This window comes from Zosterops lateralis, assembly GCF_965231275.1.
Source record: "Zosterops lateralis genome assembly, chromosome: 17".
NCBI classification, from domain to species: domain Eukaryota; kingdom Metazoa; phylum Chordata; class Aves; order Passeriformes; family Zosteropidae; genus Zosterops; species Zosterops lateralis.
In genome coordinates, this window is record NC_139777.1 from 5,641,923 (window position 1) to 5,656,727 (window position 14,805).

The 14,805-nt window shown below is 46.8% G+C and overlaps 1 protein-coding gene across 4 annotated transcripts in view; it reads left to right on the forward strand.

Moving 5' to 3' along the window:
- Positions 1-7,092: 7,092 nt before the first annotated feature.
- The window catches only part of ULK1 (unc-51 like autophagy activating kinase 1), a gene marked incomplete at its 5' end in the record, with an annotated part of 76,040 nt that continues 68,327 nt past the window's right edge, over positions 7,093-14,805 (forward strand). For 3 of the 4 annotated variants that reach the window (XM_083873911.1, XM_083873913.1, XM_083873912.1), the window contains 4 exons: positions 7,093-7,167; positions 7,346-7,496; positions 8,339-8,431; positions 8,522-8,563. In XM_083873911.1, coding sequence (XP_083730037.1) covers positions 7,407-7,496; positions 8,339-8,431; positions 8,522-8,563 — 225 coding nt within the window. Of the gene's footprint in view, positions 7,168-7,301; positions 7,497-8,338; positions 8,432-8,521; positions 8,564-14,805 lie in introns of all 4 variants that reach the window. The other variant, XM_083873914.1, reaches the window with a different exon arrangement.

The following is a 14,805-nucleotide window of genomic DNA, read 5'->3' on the forward strand; positions in this document are numbered from 1 at the left end:
CAAAACACTGAAAACAAACCACAGAATGGGGGAGAGAGCTGGGCATGACACAATTCGCTTGTCCAAGGACGCAGTTTGTCCTTGACTGTGTCACTCCTGCCAGATGTTTGGCCAACCTATCCCAGGGAGGCCCTAGCAGTGATGAGGGCAGCCTGCTCCCCTCCTGAACCCATCAGCAGGGGGAGAGATCTCCTTCGTCACTGGTGAAGCTTCTGATGCCCCGTCCTATCTCCTGTGGCCATTCCTTGCTGTTATTTACACATCTGTAAATAAAGGAAGCTATCATTTCTGCCCAGTCTTTACACTGGATGAGTAAGGCCCTGGCTGGAACAATGCCTACTTAAAATTTTAAGTGCTACTGGTCTGCTTGAAAACAGAGACACCTCCGAGCCAGTTAGTCATAAAGAGGAAAGTTTATTAACAATCCCTTCCCAAGGCAAAGCTGGAAGCTTGCTGGAAGCAGTTAGGAATCCCAAATGAGCTGGTCCCATGAGTGAAGTGCTCCTGGATGTGCCTCCCTTCTCCTGGGGCAGCAGGAGAAAGAGCCCAGCTGCAAAGAAAATGCCTGAGAATCCTATTTTTAAACTGGTGCATGTCCTTGACCTCCCAGGTTTGTGACAGAGAAGAAGAAATGACTGTTCTATAAGCTTGTGTTCTTCTGCAGCTCTTTGCTGTCATCCAGCAGTGAAAGGGGGTTAAACCTGCTCTTAAACAGGCACTTCTTAGAGAAGGAAAAGCAACCCAGCCTCTGATTCATAACAGGACAGTTAAAGGTTCCTCTGGGAAGTCACTGCAGTTTTGTAATATTGTAGATTTCATTGGTGATTTTTGTCTCAAGGCTGCTTTTGAGAAGGATAGAGATGCCAAAGGTGACACGTGAATTCACTGTCCACCTAGATTTCTTTGGAAAGACGTTTGGGCTGAAGGGTTCTATCTGACCATGAATTTGAGCTCCCTCCTTGAGAAAAGAGATGATCCTTAAACCTGAAGGCTTCCCCTGTATTAGTCATGCAGGAGCCACCAAAGCAGGGGCTGGTGCTGGAGCTGCTGCAGAGGATCCTGTTGACTTGAATGGACATTAGAGGGGATCACAGACATAAAGTGAGCCCCATATCCCTCCCTGAACAAACCTTGGCTTCACCAGGCCTGACATGAGGGACCCCATGGATGGCACACACCAGTGGCTGTGGCTGTGGAGGGAAGCTGAGGGTGGTGAGAATGGGTCTGTTCCAAACCAGGACAGAGACAACATCTTGTAAAGAACTGCAGTACGAAACCTGCTGATTTATGGACAAGCAGTACTTGTTCTGGCAAAAAATAGCTTCCAATTAGCCTGAAAACAGACTGCTCTGGGTGGATTTGCAGACTCTTATTTATTGGCAAACTTCATTTTAATATCGTCAGCCGCTTGACAGGCAGGTTAGGTAACGATCCTTGATGTGAGCACTAACAGATTTGAACACTGAGCACAGCCTTTAGTGCTCAGAGCCCTCAGCCAGTAGCTGAAATGCATTTGATACTAAAATGCCATGGGAACCCAGGAAGCCCCTTGCCAGAGCACCTTGCTGAGTAAAACACTGCCTTCAATAATTCACAATGTCTGTTCAGTGAGCTGGAGTGTGTGTGCAGGGAGGGGGGTAATAAAACATCTCAGACCTGGCCTGCCAGGATAATTCAGTGGCTAGTTAAATCTCTCAGCACTATTAATCAATAAAGTGGCTCACAGCATAAATAAATCCAGAATGTAATATGACAGGGCTATGGAAGCACACGGAAAGCGACTCTCCCTCTCCTGTGTGTGATGCTAAGTGCCATGCTGCTCCAGCAGTTATTTGAATAACCTCAGTGCTCTAATACTTCAAACATTTAGACTTCCCATGTTTGAATGCCAGTTATATGTTTTAAATTCTGCTCTGTGTGTAATGCAGGGAGCTGGCTGTGAAAATTAGGGAGCAGGTTGCAAACTCCATCACTTAATTCAGCGTCTCATTTCACTGATCAAGAACTGATGTTATGAGTGGAGGATCACTCCTTTCTTAAGACAAAAGCATTTTAGCAGAGCTGGAATAATGTTTTTGCAGGTCCCTGGTGAGGTATGAACAAACACCCTTGACACAACTTATACTGCTGCTGTAAATCTGCAGATGTTTTCAGACCTCCAAACTCCTTCAGCCTCTGCAGGAATGCAACACAACAAGGTAGTGTTCAAAACTCACTTATGCTGGTGAATTTGGTGCAATTGTACTGAAATCTCTGTTTTATCCTTACTGTAACTGAGCCAGAATCCAGCCTACTTGTGAGACATCAGAAACCACTATGATTAAACACTGTAATTTTAATTTTCCATTAAATTCAGCCTGTAGCTTCCCTTCTATTCATTAATGCCAGGCTAATATCTACTTTTACGATTTACAGACATTTGTAGATCTTCCACATATTTCTTCCACCAAACTGATCTTTAGCCAAGCACTGCATATCCAGTACCTTCACTCCTTCCTGATGAACCTGGCAAAAATTCCCAGGTTAGAGTTGGCTCTGCCCAGATACTGGCGATTGTGCTCAGCCATTAGGATGTTTGAGGAAAGCGGATGTGTAACTGCCTTAACATGTCTGAATTTGCATCACATTTTGAATCCACATGAATACAGAGTCTGCTTTTCATCCAGATGTACTCTGAAACTCTGATCTTTCCTCCTGTGCTACTCTGTCCATCCTCTTTGGCTGTGAAGTATCCAGAATAAGTTTCAAGCACACATTTCTGTGAAGAAAATTATTACTCAGCAGCAGCGCACCTACAACTGAGCCACAGCACATGTTGAAGCTCATCTTCAGGCTTCAGTGCTCATTTCACACAAAGAGGAGATGCGGGACCAATTATAAGGTTCAGCCCATGTGCAGTAACATGTTCAATCACATCTTGCTCATGCGCCCAAGCCTCATAGTCCAGCACTTCCAGAAATATTGATTTGCTGTCCTGGCCCTTAATGCTTCTGTCTCTGGGGCAGCTGCTGTAATGAAAAGATTACACAGAAAGACCTTGGAGATTCCCTCTGCGTCAAGCAGAACTTTGATTTCAAACCAGAGATACAGAGCAAGGGAAAGAACTTGTTCTTTGTGATTGTATCTGGGCAAGGATTCCCAGCTTCTCATCTCTCACTGGGCACTGTGAGGAACACCAGGCTGGAGCTGCTGAACTAGAAAAGCCAAGACAAGATCTTGGGAAAGATGCCTGGCTGGCCCACAGCAGATGCTTGTATTAAGGAGCTGTCTAGAAAGGCATTGTGAAAAGATGGAAATTTCCTAATGGAAATCTTTATTCTGTCTTTATTACAAATCCATACTCTGAGTTTGCTTACATAATTCCCTCACACTTCTGTAGCTTTAACCAACTCCCCAGCTCAGAGATAATTACATCGTGCCTCTGCAGCCAAGAGGTGAGGATGGCACTCTTGGATTACAGGAGGTAGAAACAGCCATATTTATGACTCCTGATTAAAACATGGTATTGGAAAAGAGTATTACTTGAGTCATCAGGATATCACTTGACCATCTCTTTCCTTTACATTTAAATTAGAAGAAAGAATAAAGTTGTGTTAAATTAAAATGAGAGTTTCAAGATAATATTTCAAGGCTTCCCACAGTGGGTGTATTGTATGCTTATATTATTCTCCACCCATTGTAAATCTCAGCAGAAGATCTTCCCCCACTGATGTTTTGCATTAGTAAATTGAACTCTCTACTCTGTCCCCTCAAAGATTAATGCCTCCATCTGAGGAAGCAGTTGAATACGTGCTGGCAGTAGTGCTTTCGTGATTAGCAAATGGGAGACTGTGGGAGGAGAACAGAATTTGCATATGTTGGATGCTGGCCTAAACATACTCTCACTGAATTCTGGACATCAGGGAAGAACTGATACAGCACAAGCTTTCAATCAGCAAACCACAGGAAAAAAAAAAAAAAAAAAAAAAAAAAAAATTGAAGAATCCTACATTTAGTTAAAAAGCTTTTCAGCCCTCTTTGTTCCAAAATGAACAAGTATGTCTGCAGAGTGCACTCCAAACATCTCAAACCTATATTTGCTGTCAAAGGGCATTACATTTTTTTATTAGTGGTCCTGGAGGAAGTTTCTACATTTTTGTGGAAGTTCAAAATATTTTCACCAACCTATTTTTTTGAAGACACACAACTGAAAGATGTTTAATTGCTACAAATGTTAAACTGATCATTCAAAGTGAGTGTGATGCCTCATGTGCCCAAGGCATCCAGTGCTATGTGGTCCTAACCCTAGTACTGAACTTTTTCTGCTATCTTGAAGTCCCTTTTGCTCACTAGAAAGCCACCCAGTGAGCCTACTTAAAAACAAAACAAATTTGCCTAAAACAAAACCAGCATGTCAGCAGAGAGGAGGTTGACTTTGCCACCTGGCTTTGTAAACAGCTGCATGCAAAGAGCTACCTTAGGACCCACGTTTAGTCAAATCTAACTTACGTTAAACTCTTTTTTTTTTTTTTTTTTTTTTTTTTTTTTTTTTTTTTTTCACTACCAAAAGAACGTGAAGGAACAAATAAGCACACTCTGTACAGAACAAAGGACATTCATCTCTGGGATATTTTGGCCTCTAATTGAACAGCAGTCATATCAACTTCCTCCTTCACCCAGGACTTCGTGTCTTTGCTGTGCTGGGGAAGGAAAGACAAAAACACCTGTGGGCAATAGAGATTCTACCACAGTTCTTGCAAGAGTGCACTTGCTAACTGGAGTGCTCTGGCTGCTTTCCAGCCAAGGCAGATACAAGATTTTGCCTGCCTAAAATCATCTAAGTAGTTTCAAAACATTTTCTTCACTTCCTGCCTTAAACTTTTGCAACTATTACCTTCTGCCTTAGAGACAGTGGCTTTTAACGAGGGATAAAATTAATTCCCAAGTGTGTATTTTGCCAAGTACCGTTTTTCTTTAAAAGTTTGATGATGTTTGACCTTTTCACTGGTTTCTATGTTAGTTTTTAAATTAACCCCTTACGATCATTGACAAAGGCTTGAAATTGTAGTTGTGGATGACACAGAAGTTTTTCTGCTGAAATCACAAGGGTGCTCTAGTCTTGTTTTGGTCTAAAGGTTACTTCAACAGAGGCAGCTTTCAGATTCCAACTGAAGAAATCCTTATCACTTTCAAGCTTGTTGTTGTCCCAACAAGCACTAAACTGCTGGAATTTGAGATGCCAGTCAGGCACCGCTACTTTGAGACTGGCATTCAGTACACACCTTCATTTTCCCACTAAAACTTTTACGTGGAGGAAGGCACCTGAACACCAGTTATCTCGGAAACAAGGACAACAGACTAGGGGCAGGATACGGTATCAGCCAGCCAATGCCTTTGTGCAGATAACGTGTCCTGACGCTGTGAAGTGCTGCTTGTGCCCAACTTCTGCCGAGAACGGCGATAACCACAGCCATCCATCGTCACCACATGAGCACCCCGTGTGCTCTGGGTGTCCCGCTGGCATCACCTGGGCAGTGTGTGCTCAGAATTGCAGTACTGACACAGGTCACTACACGGGTCGATACCGTGCAGTTGTGTAAAAAAACAAACCTGAGGCAGAGCTGCCCATGAGGAGCATTGTTTTTTCCCTGCAGTTGGAATATGACGCTGTGATAAGTGTATACAAACAGGAGGGAGTGCGCAAGCGGTGCGGATGCTGCCAGGGTAGGTGGATTTGGGCAGCTGGAGCAGAGGATGGGACAAGCGTGAGAGGTTCCCATCAGGGAGGGAATGACCTGTGAGCCCACACCCACAGGGCAGAGCTTGTGGGTCACTGCACAGCAAGAGAAGACTGGGGATGATCAAACCACATGCCGGGCTCAGGGCAGGGAAGGTTTCTGATCGCAGCAGTGATTCCATGCTGAGCTCTGGAGCAGGACACAGAGAAGAATCCATCAAAGGAGAGCTGCATGGAGGCACCTTCGGGCACTTTTGGAGGCCTGGCTGGCTCCCCGCGGAGGAGCCGTGGTGGCCTGGCACAGGAGAGGGTGCAGAAGGGCCGGAGCCTGTGGAAGAGGAGGAGGAGGAGGTGGGCTATGCTGGGGGAAAGAATGGGGTGCTGGGAATAATGGGGCCAGGTCCACCTGGACACTTGACAGCTCCTGGGGTGAACCTCACCCAACCAGACCCGCTTGTTTAATTGTTTGAAACATCACTTGGTCTGTTCGGCCTGGAGGAGATGGACAGGAAGCCTTACTGTGGTGTACAGCTTTGGGGTTGTGAAGTGAAAAGGCAGGCACTGATCTGCGGTGACAGATCCCCAGGGGATGGATGGCCTGAAGCTGTGTGAGCCGAGGTTCAGGATGGATGTTGGGAAAAGGTTCTTTGCTATAGAAGGTGGCCAGGCACTGAACAGGCTGCCTAGAGAAGTGCTGACAGCCGAGCCTGACAGAGCTCAGGAAGCATTTGGACAATGCTCTCGGGCACGTGGTGGGATTCTTGGGGCCGTGAAAGTCCAGGACCCACACTTAGATATCGCTGTGAGTCCCTTCCAGCTCAGCCCATCCCATGACTGGCTGTGTGACCTCCCAAAGGCCGGGCGGGGGGTTGGCAGGAGCCCTCCCGGGGTCGCGGCGGGAGCGGCGCTGACTCAGGCGGGCGGCAGGCGGCGCCTTTAAATGTGCCGGGCCCGGCCGCTCCGCCTCAGGTACCGCCGCCGCCGCCACCGCCGCTCTGCCCGCCCGCCCGCCGCCTCCCCCGCCGCAAACCGCGCCTGCGCCGCCCGGCGCGTCCGCTCCGCTCGCAGAGCTTTGTCCGGGCCCGGCCGAGCCAGCGGCGGCTCCCGCCGAGCGACCCCGGCCCCGCCAGCCCCCACAGCCGGGGGGCGCGGGCGGCCCTTAAGGTGGATCGCGCTTAAGGTGGAGCCGCTGCCGTGTGAGGCGGACCGGGCGTTTAAGGTGGATCGCGCTTAAGGTGGACTCTGAGCGAAGCCGCGCCTGCCGGCGGGGGGGCCGGGGCTCGGCATGGGGAGCCCCGCCTGAAGCGGGGCCCGAGGAGCCGCGCCGGCCCGGCCCCGGGAGGAGATGGGGGAGGCCCGCCGCTGAGGAGCCAGCCTCGCCCCGGCCGCCGCTGACAATGCCCGGCTCCCGGCCGCTCGGCAGGAAGAGGCAGCCCATGGACCAGGGCGAGGTGGGCAGCCGGGGCCGGCGGGAGCGGGGCTGCTCCGGCTCCTGACCGCTCCGGGAGGGGTGGAGTGGCGGTGGCGGGTGGTGGCCCCCCCCCACATCGCGTTTGGATTGGGAGAGGTTTAATTTTCTTTAAAGGCAGCTCCTTCATCCCCGCCATCCTCCTCCTCGTCCCTTTGCAGCTCTGAAGCCGTCCCGGCCGCAGCCTCCCCGCCGGGCCGCGGGAGCCCCCGGCGCAGCGCCATGGAGACGGTGGGAAAGTTTGAGTTCAGCAGGAAGGACCTGATCGGGCACGGAGCCTTCGCCGTGGTCTTCAAAGGCCGGCACAAAGAGGTGAGAATCCCTGCTTCTTATTCCCCCCCACCCTCCTCCTCCTCCTCCTCCTCCTCCTTCTCCTCCTCAGCTCTTCTGCTTTTCATTTATTTATTTATTTCCTGAGCTGGGGGCAGCACGCCCCGGTCACCGCATCCCCGCCGGTACCGGCATCACCCAGAGTGTGGGGGTGTTTATTGTTATTTATTGTTGTTCTGCTTGGAGTTTATTCCGAGCAGGAGTGTGTCCCGGCAAGGAGCCGGGCAGGTGGCTTCACCTTGGGGCTGGGAGGCCGACAGCTGCCTCTGGGTGCCCGCAGGTCCACCCAAAACAAGGGAGAAAAAAAAATCTCCACGTACTATCTATAAAAGGAACTCTTTAGCTTATTTTTTTAGCTTTAGCTCTTTAGCTTTATTTGTTTTTGTGTGTGTGTATATGTCTGTGAAGTCTTCTCTTTCTTCTCCTTCTCCACTCTTAATTTTTCCAGGAGGAGGAGAAATCTCTTACTGGTAAATAAAAGGAAACCAATCCGGCAGTGGATTTTCCATCATTAGTGCTCGGGATAAGCCACGGCTCCCACAGTGCATTTATTTCTAGTGATTAAATAAGAGGATAATCATTGTATAAAGTAGTAACAAAAACCTAAACCTTGGGGTTTTTTCTCCTTGGGCTGACAAGGATAATTCGGGAAAGGGCAAGTCTGGACAAGTAAGGAGGAGGCATTAGGATGAGGAGTGAGAGGCCTTTACCGGTGCTGTGACACTTCTTTCAGGAGTATTTGTAATCTGTTAGGAGGCTGCTTATCCTAATGTGAATGAATGGTGAAATTTACATTTGTTTGTGTTACTTATGTGCTGTTTCAGAAACCTGAGCTGGAAGTAGCTGTGAAATGTATTAACAAGAAGAACCTTGCAAAATCACAAACACTGCTGGGCAAGGAAATAAAAATTCTTAAGGTAAAGGCAGACTGACTTCTTTTCTTCAGTCTTTGTTCTGTATGCCCTTTGTTGCTCCTAGCTTATGGTATTTTTTATTCCTTTTTCTAGGAATTGAAACATGAAAACATTGTTGCCTTGTATGACTTCCAGGTAAATACATTCAGTTATGTCAAAGCATTCTATATTTGGGAAAGATTGAATGGAGTTTGTGAAATTTCAGTTTTTTTAACAAATGTTTGTATTCAGATGTGTACTGGGGGCGGGGAGAAGCCTTCTGATAAGTCAGGGAAAGATAAGCAAACACAGCAGATCATATGTTAGTTGTTGGCTGGACCGCACAACTCATGTGCAGTTGGGGTGGGAGTTTCTGCTTCAGGATGTTACTCTGTGAAATGCACTGTGGTGAATGTATCTGTGCTGGAAGCTTTTAAGTTCTCAAAATGTTAGAAATAAAATTAACAGTAGTTATTTCTGGCATGCCCACTTTTTTTAAAATTCTCTTTCTCTGGTCTAGATCCCCTTCCTGAGAAAATTTTCTTTTGCCTAAACCATGTGAAAATAGTGCAAGCATGACTTTGTAGCATATGATTGCCTTCACCTCCAGAGGATTTTAATTGGCATTTTTTCTGTTGTCCTTGTGGTCGTCACTAAGTGTTAAAAATTGCAGCAGACATTTTTCCCTCGGAGTCAGCCTTGAATATCTAATCTAGAGGTGCTAAAACCCATCTGCTGCGAACCACAGATCATACAACCATTTTTATTTTTATTTTTTTAATTTTTTTGTGGTTATTTAGTTAAATCCTGCTTGGTTATGGGGCAAGTTTTCTTTGAATGATTTTTTTAGAAAAAGATGTAAAGCTAATGATATTAAAAAAAAGAAAAAAAAAAGAAAAAAAAAAAAGTAAAGGCAAAGAAGGAAGGGCAGTGCTGGTGGATTACAGGGGGGGTGACCGCTGTGTGACCGGCGGCCGGACCCCCGGCTGGCCCTGGCGGGGCTTTATCGGCTTGTCCCCTGCCTGTCGCCGGTATCACGTGTCCCGCAGGCCGCCGTGTTTGTTGACATTCCTCCTTCTCCCCTGGATTGGCTCCGGTGGCCTCCACGTCAGCCCCGGCCCGGCGGTGCCTGCTGGGGGCTGTAGTCCTCCTCTGTCACCGCCTGTCGCGACATCCCGGCTCCCTCCCTGCCCCAGCGGGGGTGCCTTGGACAGTGGTTAATGCCTGTGGATGTCAGGCTGCTCGGAAAGCTCCTTTGGATAGCCGTGCTCGGCTCCCGAGGCAGCTTTCAGAGCAGATCTGCCAAAGCAGTGACTGCCTTTGGGCTGCTGAGTGCTGCAGAGCAGCCTGGAGAGCTTCCTGTGGGCACAGGCCACTTGGAGCATTAGATCTCCTGTCGGTTTTCTTTCGTTCTCTGTACCTTCCTAATATACTTAGTAACTTTTCACTCGAGAGAGTGAGTGGCTGCTCCTGAGCTTTATAGTTTGTGTTTGTGTGAAGCATTTGTGCTGCTGGGTTTGCTTACTGAGGTCTTTCAAAAGTTGTGTTGGATTCCTCTCCCTGCTTCAAATTGCTGCTGAGCAAGAAGCAACTCAAAGACATTTTCTGCAAAAGGAGCAATTTCATCACTGTTACAATTAGAGAAATGTGTTTTTCTCCTTTTGTGATGAGCTTTGTTAAATTCTGAGTTTAGTGGTGTAGTCTGGTGAGATTTTAGCAAGAAGCTATGTAAGATACCACAAAACAGGAAATGGAGAATGGTCCAGGGCTCAAGACATGACCAGGTTTGTACCAGCTTTGTCATAGAGTCCTTGTATGACCTGGGTAATTTGATTTCTCAGAGAAAATGAGATTATTTAGGGGGCATTGGGTGTGGACTCCTCTGCTGTGAGGTGATCTATTACCAGACAGTCTGTTGCAGTTAACCCACATATGTTGTGTGTGTAGTGTGTCTGAATGTTTGGCCTTGCTCTGTGTCTGCTTAGGGGATGTGTGAGAGTAAATTATCTGCAAAGGTAAAAGTGCAGGGGTGTGGAAGGCTGGCTTCTGCCCACCTTTCCTCACTCAGTGGAAAAGGCTACTACTTGCTCACGTTGCTCCCCTGATACCAAATTGGTAGCTTCATTCATAGCTACATATGTATTTATCCTCAAAAATATCATATTTACTGTAATTGAATCCTTACTTGTAGGCTTTCTCAAAAAGTAGATGTTTATTCTTGTATTACAACATGGAGCAAAAGGGAAAAAATACTTCCTGTGAAACTTATTGTTGCCCTGTAGCTTTGTCTGTCATTGCATTTTGTGTCTTCCCTTCCTCTGCACTGCCTGTCAACAGTGACTAACTTTTACTGGGGTATTTCTTTCACAAGGAAATGGTTACCAAAACCACAGTGGCTGTAAGCGAGTGATTACACCCAATGATGCTTTCATTTGCATTTTCCTCGTTAAAAAACTCATGTTAGCTAGACTTCTCACAACATGAGATTTTTTGATGTGAGGGTAGATTTGTTCCAGGCAAACACTTGCAGTACTGATGTTTAGTACTGACAAGCAGCTCTCACCCTGGCACCCTTAATTTATCCTTCAAATCTGGGAAAATTGCTGTGTTCCTTCTCATTTCACAGATCTCTGTGATATTGGTTCATAAATAATGACAAAATAAGAAACTTCCTAGGAAGAAATGATTCTGATGAATGTTTAATGGGTAAAAGTGCAGTGACTGGACTTTTTAAAATCCCCTTGCTGGAGTCCTTAGAACAGCATCAGCACATGAGAATGGCTCACAAAATGAAATATACATATTCCATTATTATGTGCTCATGTATTAATGAGAGGTGCTGTTAATAGTTTAGGAGCCTAATGCAAGAACCTCTACTCAAAAAGAGGATAAATCTTACTGTATTGCATTTCTAGAAGTGCTGTCTATTCAGTGTCTGTGTGGAGTTGGGGTGTGGGTTTTCCCAAGGCACAGGAGATGTTTTGCGGACAGTGAAAGCTGTATTCCACCGTGTGTGGGGTGTTTTAGTTGCTACTGAGCACTACCTGACCCCTCAGCTGGCTTGCAGTGGGGCTGGAGCTGGGGTCTGCAGCAGTCAAAGGGAGTGGAGTGGTCCAGGGGGACATTTGGGTACCAGAAATGGTACCCAGAAATGGATACTTTTACTCTGAGGAGAACCAAATGAGCCCTTGTTCCTTAAGCTGGAAATTAGTAACAACAAATGATGGTTTCTGCCAAAGGAGGACTTGGTATGGAAATAAAGTTTCTTGGAGAACTGGTCTCCATGACTGAGGATCAGCTCAACTCTTTATGCTCATTGACAGGGAAAGCTTAGCACATGTGGTTTGGTGTGTGGGGCTTGCCTTGATTTTCTTTGTGTCTCAGGACATTAAATCTGTGATCAGAGATCACTGATTGGATGAGGAGATTCAATGGTAGGAAGAGAACCCTTGAACTTGTCAGATGCTGGGAGCACTGTGTGCCAGAAAACTTCCTCCAGCACTAGGAAGAAGTTCCTACATACGTAGCTAAGATCTTTGGGCAGTGGGAGATTCTGGGTGTCTTTCCCTCCCTGTTCTGTGCCAGCTGCCCCAGGTTGAATAGGTTTCAGATGAAGATTTCATATGTGGCTGTGTTGGTGCTAGGGCAGAAAATCTGCTGACTCTGGATATGTCATGCTTTGGATGTTAGAAAGCATTTTCCTGCATCAAGTAAGAAGGATTATTTTACTGACAGATTTTCCCTAGTTGTGTGCTATGCGCTGAACTCGCTTTTTAAAGCAGCCTAGCTATGACTGTGCTTGAGTTGATATCAGGTGGTTTTTGTGTTAGGCTTTTTTCCCCCAATTTCTGCATGGATGGGCTGGGCTGGTTGCAGCCACACAGCTGTTAACATCACACAGGGCACTGTGCTGTGACGTTTCTGCCTCAGCCTATGTTACCTGAGGGTCTGCTTTCTACAGTTTGGTGACAGGTTGGCTTATTATACTCACCAGTTTGGGATGAGCTGAGACAAATGCTTAATTCAGTCATCTGGTACAGACTCACCAAAAATATTTCTGCAGCGATGACTGTATCACCTGGAGACAAAGAACACGGAGTCCTTGCAGTGCAGTTTTTTCTTGTGCACATGGATTAAGGCATGGGTGGCAGAACAAACTCTTCTCAGGTTAGTGATCAGTCAGCCTGGGCTGGTCTTGAGAGGCAGGTAATAACAGCTTTGTTGTGTTGCTGCTGTGTAGAAGGTCTTTGTGATCAACAGAGCTGTTGCTGCTGGGCTGTGTTGTTGTGCTATGCTGGTTGCACCATCACCCTTTTTCTGACAACAGAGCCATTAGATGTTACTCTGCATCTTGTGTACATGCCTCCTGCTGTCCCCCAGGACCCCTGGAGCTCCGTGGGCAGCAGTGTCCTTCTGTGTGCCCTCCAGCACTGCTCACCTCTGCTGCAGCACTGCGCTGGTGAGCGTGGTGCCGGGTGAATCAGTGCTGCTGCAGTGTCACCTCATGCCTCGCCACCCCTTGTGCTGCCTCAAGCAGGATCTTCTGTTCTCCAGGCACTGCTGTTTACATGCCCTGTCTCGGGAGATGGGGCTCCACTGAGGCACTTGGAATGACTCAAGAGGCACTCTGTGTCTGGGAGATTGCTCTCCTGAGGTCAGGCTGCCTGCTTAAATCCTGTTTTAATTCCATCCCCTAGCGAAGCTGGCAGGTTGCCTGGTGAGTGGGTGTAAAGTGCAGCTCTCTGGACTGCCAAGCAATCCTCTTTCTGTTTGTGCTGCAGACAAGAATGGGGTGTCTGCTATCCTGCTCCGTCAGCATCCTCGCATCTGTTGAAGGGAATCACTCTTACTGAAGATTGGATCTGGCTTAATTTAGAGCTAGAAGGGGAAAGGATGAAAACACAGCCACCCTCTGCCAGTAGTTTTGTTGGGAAGTGCTAGAGAGTTTAGTGGACCAGAATGACCATGTTGATGGAGAGTTGGGAGTTCTGTAGTGTTGAACTTTGATTTAATGCTGGCTTCCCCAGCCAAGTATCCCACTGTGCAGGTCCCAGAAACATCCAGCAAATGTTGACCACTAAATATAGACCTCAGTCATGGGCTTTTTTTAGAGGGAGTTGTCTTGCCGCATTTCTGAAATTATGATCACTGTTTTACTCATGCTGTGTGTAAAGCACATACCTGTGTTCCTCTCACATGATGACGGTGTCATGGAAGAGCCGGCGACGTGGTGGTTAATGGCCCCCAGAGCTCCTGTGGAAGGTAGCATTACTCAGCCTATAATGACAGATTAAGGAATGTTTCCCAGGAGTAATCGGAAACTGGAAGGCTGTTGTGTTCACAGTTTGATAGCAAAGCTCTGGTGGCTGCTGTTTGTGCTGCTGCTCTTGAAGCTCCACCAGTGTTTCCACCATGAAAGTTTCCACTGTGTAAATCCTTGTGATGACTGAACACGTTTGGAGAGAGCAAAGCAAGGAGGTGAAGAATTGGATGATGGATGGGAAGAGGTGTCTCCTAATCAGTGGCTGGGTGGGATTAAATTCATGGGAAAAACCCTGTTTGAATTTGTTTCAAATATTTACAGGCTCAAACCAAAGCATAATTAAAAGATATAATTTTGTGACTGGGCTGAACTTGCCCCTAAACTGTGAAACTGCAATAAACCTGTGTGTCTCAAAAGCTCATCTTGGTGCTCAATCTTGTGTAGAGAATTGAGGGTACAGTTCACTTCAATGTGTCTTCTCTTCTCTTGCTTTCCTGCATCACCTGCCTGTTGATACCAACTGAAAAGCTTTGCACAGATCAACAAACAAAGAGTTGGTGCTCATTGTAGGAATCCAAGCTGGATGTCTCTGGGGTGATTTGGCAAAACACCCAGAGAAGTGGATGTGGGTCTTCCATGAGGCAAACTGCCTCCATCCCAGAAGTGAGATACAGTGGGAATGAGAAGCTAAGCACAGGGTTGGTCAGCTGAGGTGGTGGTCTTTGCAAAGGCAAGGAGAGGTTTTTGGTTTGGTTTTGTTTTCAGAATAAGTATATTTTTTTTTTGCTTGGTGTTTTTTGTTGTCTGGCTGGTGGTTTGTTTTTTCTTCCTACTGTTACTTATATTCACGTAGCAGTAGCAAATGGCAAATTTGGTAGAAAATGAACATGAATGATGTGATCTTCCAAGGCAATGTTTCTCAGGTGCTGACCTAAACATTGCTTAAGAGAAAGCATCTTAATTGTCTTCAGATGTTACATTTCCTGTCTGAGAAATGTAATAACAAATGTTCACAGCAGAATCCAGGGACGAGCCCTGCCCATAGATAGCTTTGGAACCTCTGCTGTGCTTGTTGTATAGCAAAGAAGCACTTTAATTGTTCATTGTCTCCTGCTTTATAATGTGCAGACCTTTA